Consider the following 14,475-nt stretch of genomic DNA (forward strand, 5'->3'; position numbering starts at 1 on the left):
CAATTGACTCATGATTTCAACTATGAAAATGTTAAATATCTATTATGAATACCTTAGAAGGCAAGTCCTAAACAAAGGTTTAGTCAAAGCAGTATACAATTCACAAATAACCCATTTGGGTTCAAATTTGTCACAATGCCAGAATAAATTGATCATTCATCAATAATTTATTAAGTTAGTAATTTTCTTTCAACATCTATCGGATCCATTGATCTTAAAACACCAGAAGCAATAGCCATTCCGATTACAAGTAAACAAAAACCGAGAGATCTGTACAAAAGAGATATAACCAACCTTTTTGATGTGTAATAAGATCAAAAACAGGATATTATATAGGCCGATATTTTTTGTATTAACTCACTATAAATTTGGTCAAGGTAACAGGTGTGAACTTCGGTTCGCATTAAATAATGGTGAGAACAAAGGGGTGACCATCCAACAAGCGCATATTAATAAAAGTGAGCATTGGGGGCAATCGAATTTTCATAGGTGTGAAATATGTTCAATTAACCCTTTGTAATTGGAGACCTTCCTAAAATGAACGGTGTGGTTGAGGGGTGGAATAGAGCCATTGGCCAAATTATTGGTGCCGCTCATCCAAGTATATGGAAATTTATTGATGATCTGAGAAAAGAACAGTCTAAATGGATTGAAGATCAAACAGTCTCTTGTAAGAATATAGCAACAACGCTTTAAAAGAAAATATAATGAGGTAGCAGCATGTATCAAACTGGTTTTAGAAGATTATGAGAATAGATTGACGCTAGACTATTTACGTTGAATAGCACATAATTCCCTGGAGGGGAACGGAAAGGAGGAAGATCAAAGAACACATTGCGTCGGGAATTGGAATCAGACATGAAAAGGATGAATAACAAGTAGAAACAATTGGAATGGATTGTCGAGAACAGAGTTGGATGGAGAATAGTGGTGGAAGGCCTGTGCTCCTCCATGTGGGGGTATCAGGCGTAAGTAAGTGAGTAAGTCGAATTTAAGCCAAATAATTTGAAAAACTTTAAATGTTTTTATCTGTCAAACGTAAATCTGAGCGTAATTTTAACTGGCATAAATGATAATCTGATAAGAAGTGCATAAGATTCAACCAATATGTTCCGCCTTTTCATCGAATTAATATTAAATAAAATCTAGTCATCTGATTTATTATCACCGATGTCAACAATCAACAGAATAAAAGTTCATTAAGTTTCTTGGGATAGCATCGAGGACAACGATTTCAAGAATACACTTAATGAAGAATGCCGTTACTTTACTTACTTACTTACTTACGCCTGTTACTCCCAATGGAGCATAGGCCGCCGACCAGCATTCTCCAGCCCACTCTGTCCCAAGCCTTCCTTTCTAGTTCTATCCAGCTTTTGTTCATTCTTCTCATGTCTGTCTCCATTTCTCGGCCTAATGTGTTCTTTGGTCTTGCTCTTCTCCTTGGGCCTTGAGGATTCCATGTGAGGGCTTGTCTTGTGACGCAATTGGGTGCTTTCCTCAATGTGTGTCCTATCCACTTCCAGTGCTTCTTCTTGATTTCTTCCTCCGCCGGATGGAATCTGGTTTTCTGTCCCCCACAGTAACTTGTTGCTGATAGTGTCTGACCAACGGATACGAAGTATCTTGTGTAGACAACTGTTAATAAACACCTGTATCTTCTGGATGATGGCTTTCGTATTTCTTCACGTCTGCGCCCCATACAGTAGAACTGTCTTGACATTCGTATTGAAAATTTTGATCTTAGTGTTGGTTGACAATTGTTTTGAGTTCCAGATGTGTTTCAGTTGTAAATATGCTGCTCTAGCTTTGCTGATCCTCGCCCTCACATCTGCATCAAATCCACTGTGATCACCGATGATGCTGCCCAGATATTTAGAAGTCTTCACATCCTCCTAAGCTTTTCCGTGAAGTGTAATTCGGTTGGTGCATGTTGTATTGTATCGGAGAGTCTTGCTTTTCCCTTTCTTTATGTTTAGACCTACTGCTGCTGAGGCTGCTGCTACACTGGTCGTCTTCTCCCGCATTTGTTGTTGCGTGTGTGATATAAGAGCCAGATCATCTGCGAAGTCTAAATCGTCCAGCTGCATCCTACCTGTCCACTGTATCCCGTGCTTTCCTCCAGATGTTGACGTCTTCATGATCCAGTCAATCACCAGGAGAAAGAGAAAGGGTGAGAGTGAGCAACCTTGCCTAACACCGGTCTTTACCTCGAATGAGTTGGTGAGTTGTCCTCCGTGGACGATTTGGCAGTTTAATCCATCATAGTAGTTCCGTATGATATTGACTATCTTCTCAGGCATGCCGTGCTTGATAATAATTAAAAAACCATGGTTTTGTCTTCTAAAACTCATTCAAAGTGAAATTCATCAATCATTTTCGAAGAATCAGTCTAAATAGACTATCTATCTGCTCTAAATAGACATACGGAATAACGCAACTAGGATAAAAAGTAACAATTTTTTATTGAGTTCGAATAATTACAGTATATCTTGAAAGTAGACTCTGCAGTAGACGTTTAGAAAACTATTTTTGTGATTAGTCGTAAGGTACCTTTATTGATAAGCGTCTATTTGGTGGTCTCCCTTATTAATCCTCGCGCTTAATGTGAACCGTTTTGAACTGCACCATTTTGCCCGTGCCCATGGACTAGATGATGTCAGCTTCGTTCTGTGTAGTGCTTTAAGGTCAATATTTTTCATGTTAACTCAGCATAAACTTAGTTCAGTTATAAACTTTCGTTCAGTGTGACTATTATACTTCCTGTTCAAATCAGGTGAACAATACTTAGCGCGTGCTATTACAGTAACTATGTGTTCCTCTCTCTCCCTCTCTCAATATATATATATATATATATATATATATAAGTTAATATATGAATCATTATATATAGGTTTAATGTGGATATATTCTTGGAGAATCAATAAATCTTTATCGCATCAATCATTCATGCTTTTACTTTGAGTTGTGGGAATTGTAGTGGTTCTCATTTTATCAGTATAAGCGGTAAGACTTAGAACTTAACACCGATGAAACACGCATACAATAAAAGAGCTGACCGCCTAGACATAACAGTGGTGATCCGGTAAAAGCACTCTTACCTTAACCAACTACAGGCACGATATGTCAATAGTCATTATAATCATAATAATAATCTAATTTGACTAATGGACATACAACCATACGCTTTTGTGTTTTCACAATACTAACTTATGCAATGGGGTTAAGTTTTAATTCATTTTTGTATTAATTAGTTTTATTCAAATATTCTAATCGCATATCTTTACTTTATTATTAATATTGTTTGCATAAGTCAATTGAAGCTAGATCACCAAGGAAAACCTGGATGCACTACTTGACGGCCGTTTCGTCCTATTGTGGGACTCGTCAGCAGTGCGCATCCACGACCTCACCTCGCGAGATTCGAACACAGGACCTATCAGTCTCGTGCCAGAGCACTTAACTGATAGACTACTGAGCTGGCATCCGTTGGAGTTAATGTCTAAATTAAACCAAACCACGAAGTTGAGCAACCGTTCATCATTATCTTCAGTGAGTTCCTCTCTCACAACAGACGTGGTTTGAACTCCACTGGTCATTGCTTCTCACTAGAACTCCAGGAATTATCTCTTGAAGTCAGTCACTAGTGAGCATATGATTATAATCAGAAGGGGTTTTTGTGGAGATTCAGTATTTGTATAGTATATATATATATATATATATATATATATATATATATATATATATATATCGGAATAACTTCTATTTTATGAAGTAGAAATGCAACTTAAGTTATCAGTTATCGTGACAAGGGTAATAATAATGTGTAGATCATTGAAAGTTAATTTTTGAAAAAACTGACAGTTTTTATTAATAGTTGATAATGGTGATTATTGAAATTCAAAGGTAGTCAAATGTTTAATACACAATTAGTGAACACATTTTCATTTAAGTATTCCCATAAGTTAATTTAACACATAGTTCGCTCATTTAATAAACGTTATATTCGTGTAAATGATGAAGAGAAAGTGAATGGGGCATGCCGAAGTCACGCTAACCGTAAAAGATGGGTAAATGAAGCAACTTTTACGCTATCTGAAATTAGTAATAATGTCTGAGAAAAAAGCAAATAATTTTTATAATTCAGTTATTCTGCAAACCGTTATTCTTAATACCAAAAAGTTGATCATTTTAGCTTTGAAAAGGGTGTCGAAAATGAACGCAATACTGTTATCAAGGTTTTTTTGTAAATCCATAAAAAACATAAAATATGTTGACCTGTACATTATTTGTAGTTGATCACTTATTAATGATCACCGAAAATACATGTCAGTGTTGTACTCAGTCATCATGTAATACGGTAATTGTATTTTTGAGGTGGGCATAATATTTTTATTGGCAGGTGATGTTAACAGCCAATGTTTTTTAAGTGCACAGCCTTTCAAATTAATGATCTGAATTTTTTATTTTTATTTGTAAATAACATTGTAAACGTTAATTAATTAGAAAGACTGGAATTATATTTCCAAATCAACAGTTCCCTTTGTTAAACATACTAGACGAACAATGAAAAACTATATGTACATTTTCCGTCACAAAGGGATAATAATTACTCCTCTTAAACTGTTAAACAGTAAATCGCTGAATGTTGAAAAAATAACCTGTTTTGACAAGCATATGTAATATAGGTTGAATGAAGTGTCAATGAACAAGCTTATGTCTAGCGAAATAGATTTCTATCTCAATTATATGTGAATAAGGTCAATAGTATCAAGTAACCATTATGTATTTAGAATATCGTATTTCAATCTGTTAAGTTAAACTGTACATTTATTTATCAAATGTCTAAATGACATTTATCACTGTATCGAATTATTCGATGCAGTGATAAATCTCATAAGAAACATTATTATTACATTTCGTATGTTCCATTATTATTATTATTATTATTATTATTATTAATGACTTGTTAGACATGTAAGTCTTCATTATATGACGTTGTTTTCAGCACGGAATCGTTTACTGAAACCTTAAATTTGAAAAACCTGAAAAGCTGTTGGCAAGGTAATAAAGTGAGCGATGATCATTATTAATCTACAGCTTTATTACTATGGGACAGTTGAACCCAGGTGATACTTCTGTTGGGTCGTAGGCACAGAAGGAATGAAACATAGCGTTGCATGGACAAAAAATCCAAGCACTTCCATCAGCTAGTTCACTGGGCGGCTGACGTAGATGGCAAATATCACACAGTCGGTCATTGTGCGCACGTTCATCTTCTTCATTGTCTCGGTCCGTAAACTCTTCTGAGTTCATAGATATTACTTCAATCTCGTCATCATTTAAGGTAGCATCCAAATCTACGTTCTGTTGACGGTTGGTGCCTGTGGTATTTCGGACGACGGGCATTGTGATGGTCGTAGGTAATTCATCGTTAAGCAACTGATGAGCATAGTTAAGTAGAGCGGTATGCTGTTCAGCAGACATACGCCGACACAAGTAGTGAATCGATGTTTGGACGTTTGTCTGCCCGACTTGTACCGGTAACTCATTGCCAATTGTTACTGTGGTTACGTAGCTGTTGGAATGCAGCCATCTGTCACCAATGCTTTCTCTGTGAACTTCTCGAGCTTCTATCCAATATCCAGTGCGAAGCAGAACACTAAATATCGATCTGAACACGGGTGTTTTTCTGTTCAGCTTATGCAACTTTAAAATTCGATGGGTCGTCTCAACGAAATTTGTACTGCTTTGATCTAGAAGCATTGCAGCTGGTCTAAAAGCGTCCGACCACTTGTGCTTTGTGGACAATAACTGATCTCTCAAATATTGATAGAAATTCCCGTCTGCTGCTTCGATAAATGACACATACCGTTGGAAGCTACAATACATTGTAAAGCATATTTCGATTTACCTTTCCACATTTCTTGTTAGCATAAGACGGTAGAACATTTGAAGAAGATCAGATCGTAGCCTCTACGAATACGATGAATGGGTTAATTGTAAAGAAAAAAAAGCTTACCCTCTTGATGACATTTCGAAGAAGGTGCACGCGGCACAAAAGGTGATGTGAATTGGGATACACCTGCGTTATGGCAGCAGCTATAGCAGGTGAATCATTGAAAATAGTTAATTTTTGTAAGTAATAATCGGATGGAAAAATGTCAATTCTTACATCCAATAAAAGCACTTTATTATAGTTCGATTTGAACGAATCAAATTACAAAACTGCACCATTTACAGCCAATTAAAAAATTATTACAGGTGACAAAATGTTTGTTCATTTGCACTTGAGCACACACTTTCAAAAACAAGTTCACCAATTGCTAAATTTTTTTCACATCCTTCATTTTCGAAAACAAGGGTGGTGGGGGATAATACGAGCCGTGATTCTAATGTCAACCAAAATATTTGATCTAATTTGTAAATGGGTTGATATTAATTGCATGGCAATTATGACCCTCTACCACCCATTGATTAGAAATTTCAGGGTATGAAAATGAATTTAGCAATTGGTGATTGGTGAACTTGTTTTTGAAAATATGTGTTCAAGGGGTAATCACACAAACATTTTTGTCACCTGTAATAATTTTTTAATTGTCTGTAAATGGTGCAGATTTGTTATCTGATTAGTTGAAATTAAAATAGCATAAAGTGCTTTGATTGGATGTGAGAATATGCATTTTTACATTAGAATTTTATTTAAAATAAATAATTATGCCTGACTGTTCCATCCTATACGAGGCAATCTCTAACTTGAAATCCGGAAGGGAATCAGAAAAGAGAAAGGCCAAAGAACATATTACACCGGGAATTAGAAGCAGATATGAAAAGGATGAATGGTAACTGGAAAGAACTGGAAAGGATTGCCTAGGATAGGGTTGGATGTAGAATGCTGGTGAGCGGCCCATGCTCCTCCCGGAGGGGTAACAGACGTAAGTAAATAAGTAAGTGCCATCTGAGTTTTGATAAAAAAAAAATTAACTTCAGAAAAAAAGACACCAACTCTATTTCATTACCCTGATACACTCCTGTCAGTGATTGCACGTAATGTCAACAGCAAATGTATTGTAAGTGCGCAGCCTGACCAAATCATTATCTGAATTTTTTAATATCATTTGTAAATGACATTGCAAATGTTACTTATTTAGAAAGTGTGGAATTATTTTTTCAAATCCTCGGTTATCTTTGTTAAACATAATAGACAAACAAGAAAAAACTGTATGTACATTTTCCGTCATATGTGAATATTATTCTTTTAATGTCAAGCCCGGAATAGCTAAACATTACAAAAATAGCCATGTTTGACAAGCATTTGAAATATTGGTTGCATAAAGTGTAAATGAACAAGCCTGCGTCTGATGAACTAGATTTCTATCTCAATTATACTACTTAAGACGAATAAGGTCAACAGCATTTATTGACAGAAGGATTTTTTTGTGTGGAGATTTAGTACTTTCATAGTTGAAAGCGTGACTCAATGGAATCTCGCGAGGTGAGGTCATGGATGCGCACTGCTGAGGAGTCCCACAATAGGATGAAACGGCCGTCCAGCGCTTCCAAGTATTAATTAACATCTAGATATACTGACTTTTAATTTCAATGTAATAAATAAAACCGTACATTTATTTATCAAACGTCAAAATGAGAATTATCAGGTGTTCTACAGCCATTTCTCCAACATACACATTTAAAATACAGCTTCCAATCTTTATGGAAATAAGAATCTCTCATCACATAAAGGCAGAATGTAGCTCTTTCACAAGTTCTGATGGTGTTCTTTAACGCTTCAAGTGACTGGAATGCTACGAGATACAATGTATACAAAAATACGTTATCTCTATACTTGGCGCCCAATTTTCGTTAAGCTATTCGTTCTAATCTTGACGAATATTCGTATACAATATATCACATAGTTCTCATAATCTTCGTCTTCTTAACTACACTATCTAAATTTATATTTTTCTACCTCTTAGAATTATGCTTATTTGATTGATAGTTCGCTTATTTTTCTTTTTCATCAAAAAAGTGAAATCATTAAGATGGCCCTTGTCCTAATGAATGAAATCTGAAACGATTTACTCATTTCACTGGTGGCAACTATATTTACAGTAGTGGAGATCTGTAACATGTATATATGATTCATTTAAATGGATAAACTTTACAATTATAATTCTAAGAATGTTCTCACTGTACTATAATGAACGATAATCCGGTTGATATAACTATTTAATTATCATATAATACTTGGTAATGAGAATTAGATCGAATCCGTCTACCAAATTCTACTTATTCATGAACATCAGTAATATGTGGATTAAAAGTTAGGTTAGTTTTGTAAATGTATCCAAAAGATAACGTTTCTATAAAATACCTATCATAAAGAATAGATTATATTGTAGTGAACAAGAACATGAGTGGGGACAGTCAAATTTATTTAAGCCCAAAATTACAGAATATCTCAGTAAAATCTGATAACCGTACAGTCAACAGTTAATTTGGAAACTATCAATCAATTGTGTCAATCTTGAACGTTTCTTCTTGAAATATCAGTCCATCGTCCCCGATTATTATTGCTCATGCATTTGCATACCAAATGCATTTCGTTCCCATTCTTTCGTCATTGATCTTCTACTGAAATACATTCAATGCTCGACTATCGTTATATACTACTTATGTGGACATACGTAATCAACACCATAGTATAACATTTTTGACTTTAAAAAGGATGTAATTTGTTTGTGCTTAAGGTTCAATCAACGTTAGTTTTGCCAAACATTTGTCAAACAATTTTTAGATGGACTGGATTCTGATACTGCTGTATAACGTGGAGCTATTCATTATTGAATTATTCAGTGTTTACTTTAAGATTATTTCAGAAAACATCCTATATATATTCTTCCAACATCTATGTTATTGTAGCTGCAGCTAAACAAAAGAGGTGTGTTATCTGGATAAGATAATCTGAAAAGGATTTCCTTACATTAGTGACAGTCGACCTGGGTAGTATGAAAGTTCGTTGTAATACTGGGCCTTAGTTATTATATATTTCAACAACCATGACAATCCCCTTTGAAATGTATTTGATTAACAAATTTAGATAAGAAGCAATTGAGTTTTTGGAGAGGTTCCATTCTGTGAACTGGATGGATACATCAATCAATGAAGTTATTATTCATCATTTCAATGGTGTAGATAAAGAAATAAATAAACTAAATAATGGATTCCCTTCTAATTTCACTAATAAATTTTTGTTGGAACTAGGAAAGTAAGACTAACAAAGACAATTTAAGAAAGAAACCAGACTACTTAAGACTTGATCTTGAAAAGAATTTAGAGAGTGTTATTTTAACATACCAGTTTACTAGGTCTGTTGAAAGAAGGCCAAGTCACTTATAACTTGACAAAAGTAGTACTTTTAAATTAACGAGGGACTATATGCTGAAAAGTCCTTTGATTGGTCCTATGGAACTAGTTACTAGGCTTTATTCTTGAAAGCATGGTTAATAAAATTAGTCATTAACTTTACCAATAATTTCATCTTTTCTCAACTAGTGAACATTAAATGAAAACGAAATAAACTTTTCAGTCTATATAGTTGAAGCCATCGCTATCAACTCAAGAAAACCTAACTTGTATGTCCAAAAGAGGTATATTGAGCATCTTTGTTCACCATGGATCACGATTCGACCACTTCGGATATATATCCCATGTATGATAAACTCTTACCTTCTTCCACTAATCCCTTTTTATGTATATTTCTCTTCCCCGCCCCGTAATTAATTTATGCATTTATCTTTCTCAATACACATACATCTTTTATCTTGATTATCCTAATTAACCTGACAACAATTCACGCATTACAAATTATATTCATATGACTGTATTATTATTATTATTATTAAACACGACATAACATCTCTCTCGTTGTTTTTTCCCCAAAAACTTCCTCCAATGGTACTCACCGCAACTTGACGCCTTTTGATGAATTTCCTTATCCCTTTGTTAAAAAAATGTTTTTGAAATTTAAGAAATGATTTTCTATGCATTTATGCTGTAATCAATGTGATAATGTACTCAAGTACGATAAACCAAATTATTCCTTAATGCGATATCACGCAATGACTTTGTAAAATATGAAAATCATACATTAAATATATCATTTGCATATCTTCGTTGAGTTGTCCCCTACATACCTCCTCACTCTTCCAACCCTGTTGATTTTACGATTACTCTTTGTTTTTCTACGTCTTCTCCCATTTCAATCATCTGCCAGTAAGCATTCTACTTCCGATTCCTGCAGCATATTACTTAGATCTGCCCTCATAAGTAGAGCATACTACAATAGTTCACTATAACCTTGTTTAATTCATTTATTTATATGTAACATTTTGACTACTGTAGTATTATAATATCTTATTATGTTAAATCTAAATGAATCATTTAGAGTAGACATATTCCAGGAATATGAGTTAATTCTCATTTCCCTACACTTAAATGGTTAACAATAATCTAGAAAAGCATTTTAAACCAGGATACACAAACATCAAATAATGAATCGATGAGATGAGAAGAATAAATGTAATGTTTGCATAAATTTCATTACATCAATATATCCCTTTGAAGTAAACATGTTGATCTATTATAAATGATAAAATAACAAATAAGAGACTTAGTAATTTTTCTCGTAATCTACACCATGATGTATACTGTCCATAATGGATAGCCAATTTACTTGACAAACAACAACTGCACATTGCTGAGGAGTCCAACACTAGGACGAAACGGCCGTCCAGTGCTTCCAGGTTTTCCATGGTGGTCTAGCTTCGATTGACTCATGATCTCAACTATATAAAACAACTTTATAGTCACTTTGTTCAAATGAATCGTCTACATAAACTAATAATATTGTGGTGTATGCTACTTATGTCTGTCTATATAAGTAGTATGTAACACCAATCAGAAGTGAAATGATTTTCAAAAGAAGATTGAGAAAATTGAACTGAATAAAACAGTAAGGAATTGAGAGTTTAAAGCAATTAGTCCCTTTGATAAATTTCGATAGTGTAATAAGAAGATGAAGACTATCAGAACTATGTGATTTATTAGCGCAGTACGTTTCGAACAATCTGATCACACGTATACTTGTTAAGAACATGAAAACGATTGTGTCACATCCCACACTGTGTTTACTAATTTAAATGTGTATGTGGTCACACATACATAGGGAGGAGCAATCGTGATCTCAAAATTAGGGTGTGTGAACATGTACCAAAATGATTACAGAAGCAAATATAATCAAATGACCCGATAAGAGTAGATGATAAACATCCATCATCCTCTATCGCCAAACATATAATCGAAACAGGCCATAAGATTGTTCTTAACTCGGCTAATGTGGTGTTGTATAAAAGTGTAAAAAGATGTATACTAAGGTTTATTGAAGCGTTAGCCATACGAAAATTCAAACCTCCTTTGTGTATTGAAAAAACAGTTTGTTCTCTCCTTAAACCTACCCTGGTAATATTAGCTTGTTATCCAGAGTGATTAGGTTTCGAATTGTTTTCACATTATTATTATTAATATTAATATTAATATTATTATTATTATCCTTGTCTCATCTTACCCCTCATTTCCAGTCTAGTTGACCTTTTATTTTTATATATAAATGTTCTTAACAAGTATATGTGTGATCAGATTGTTCGAAATGTATTGCGCTAATATATCATGACATCAGTCAGTCAGTTACAACGTAGAACTTCGTACATACGTACATCAGTTCGAGTTGCCATACCACATTAGCGCAGAGATAAAGCTGTCGATTCAAATCCCATAGTGGTAGAGGTAGTAAGAGTATAAGCCGTAATCGAAAAGATAAGGGTTTGAAGATGTTATTCAAGAAGTATAATCTGGTGAAATGAATTTGAAAAGAGATAAAAGATAGGGACATGAAGAATTCAGACGATTAGAATTTGGGAGAACACAATGGGTGGATGCACCTTCGCCATTGCAAACAATTTTGAGCCATGTCGTTTAAGGTCTCTAGCCATCGGTTGCTATCATCTCGCGAATCCCAACCAGGTAGTCTACACCTACCAACACGGCCCAGTCCACTTGTCAGCGACTTCATGGATTTATGCCATGTTTTGTTCTGGCCACCCCTAGCTTTCTTCCAACCTACTCCTACACCATAAAGCATTGCACGTCGGGGTAGTCGGTGGTTGGGCATACGTAACACATGTCCCAGCCATCTCAACTGATGAAGTTTCACTACTTCATCAATCGATTTTCCATCCTTACCTAGTACCCGTTTCCTAACAACCGCATTACTTACCCGGTGGTCCCAGTATATACGAGCAATGCTTCGAAGACACCTATGATCGAACACTAGTAGCCTACGAATATCCTATACTCTTATCGGCCATGTTTCACTGCCATATCATGACATAGTTCTGATAATTTTCGACTTCTTATTACACTATCGAAATTGAAAGAATCATAAAAGATGTAGTAGACAATTTAATAGAAAGTTTGTATATGAACTATTTATTCCATAATAAGTAAAGATGGATAGTGGCTAGCAGTGGAATCCAGTTTGACGCGCGTTTCGTCCTCTTTGAGACTCGTCAGTTGGGTGTACCTGCATCTCAGAGTTGATGTTCACTATGGGACTCGAACCCAGTACGTTTCGCCTCAAACACCATCGCTTTATCCATTCAGTCACTGAGTCCTGATAGCCACTGTGGCAATACGCACACTATGCACATATGCCAATTAGAGACTGAACAGTTGCAGTCCAAAACACATCGATGGGAAGATTCAAACAAACAACACTAAGTGTATTTAATGTATAGTTGTTACATTTTACGAAACAACTCTGTAATTTTACACTGAACAATAAAGTGATCATCCCCAACCAAGTCTTCTTTCACTCTTTTGACTTTATCCTTTATCAATTAAGAAACAAATACAATATAATCACAAGAAATTTATTAACATTTTAAATCGTACATAATTAAGGAAAACAAAAAAAACGAGAAAAATTACAACACATTGTTTCATAATTATTTTAAACTTCATTAGTTGAAACTTCTAAATTTATTTAATTAGTCGTAGTTGAATTGTCATTAACTAAAAAGTGAAATGATCAAGAAAAAACTTTTCAATGGATAGTTATAGATGTATTCTAATATACACGTCAAGACTGTTCTTGTTCTTTATCATGACACTCTATTTACCCGATTATCTTTTGTGTATTATTTTATACTACTTATAAATATTCAGTAACCAGTAACAATTCACATAATATTTTGAGCAAATCCGTTACTGGATCGTATTTTCAATCATTTAAGTAAACTTATTTATTATAGAACATAATTTTTTGCTTATCAAATAAATCTTTTATTAAACAAAATGAAATCAATCAATCAGGCATTGTCTGAATAGTTTCATGAAAGTGTCTTTCAATCATGAATTTAGTAAATGATAGTTTGAATGTTAGTTCCTTTTTTGGTTGTAGATAATCCTTACTAATACATAGCAATTAACAGATAGTTCAGCCTTACAGGTTTCTGTGACCTAATTTCATTTAGATGGTATCAAAATGAGATTAGTTCAGAACCTTTAATTTAAATTGCTTTTATTAAACATTTTCGAAGGCAATGTTGTATATTCTTTGAACTAGCACTTAATTACTATTAAGCCAACTCAATAACTATGTAATGCCACAGTAATGATAAACCGTACACGAAGTTTCACTGAAGAATCTGAGAACTTATAACTCTTTAATAATATAAAATGCTCCAATTCCGATCTGTTCAATGTTAAGATGGTTGATCAAGCAAATTAAGATGAATTTATGATTAATACAGTCGTTAATTGTACACAAAACAATTTAGCTATTGGTTATCTTGATCATCCTAAATCTATCAAATTACTTATCATTGAATAGTTTGTTGTTATTCATTTAGAAAGTATTTCTAATGTAAAGATAGTTAAATAAATTACATTATCCAAATAATTTATTAATAACTTACGGCTAAATGATGAGAACATATCCAATTTCTTATTGATGATATCATTTAATTCAGTTGAATTACGTAACATTCCTAAAAAGTCCATTTCCTTTAATTGTTTTTCAAAATCATCAGATATCCAAAGGCTTTTAGATACAACTTGACCTAAATTATAAAATATAATAAATAGACAAAAAATATTAAGCATACATCATCTTATATAACATAAATAAGTAGGTTTTACATGTGATTACTGAATTTATACTGAAGTGTACTATATGTAGATTGGTTCATATCATATAAAGCAATATTGTTTTAAAGCACAGTAATGGTGATCATTATCTTATTTATAGTTGGTAATTCAAGATGTACAATCATTCCCTATGGTTGATGTTGTTCTATGATTGAGATTTATTGTTTAAACAACCAATTGAATAATAATAATAAAGTTGGATTAATC

At 33.9% G+C, this 14,475-nt stretch overlaps 1 protein-coding gene across 1 annotated transcript in view; it reads right to left on the reverse strand.

Annotated features, from left to right (window-relative positions):
- Window positions 1-14,106, reverse strand: part of Smp_186610 (hypothetical protein) — a gene marked incomplete at both ends in the record, with an annotated part of 53,622 nt that extends 39,516 nt beyond the window's left edge. The window contains one exon of the mRNA XM_018789786.1: window positions 14,037-14,106. Coding sequence (XP_018647426.1) covers window positions 14,037-14,106 — 70 coding nt within the window. The remainder of the gene's footprint in view (window positions 1-14,036) is intronic.
- Between the last annotated feature and the right edge of the window lie 369 nt (window positions 14,107-14,475).

The sequence above is a fragment of the Schistosoma mansoni genome, assembly GCF_000237925.1.
Source record: "Schistosoma mansoni, WGS project CABG00000000 data, supercontig 0316, strain Puerto Rico, whole genome shotgun sequence".
Lineage (NCBI taxonomy): Eukaryota > Metazoa > Platyhelminthes > Trematoda > Strigeidida > Schistosomatidae > Schistosoma > Schistosoma mansoni.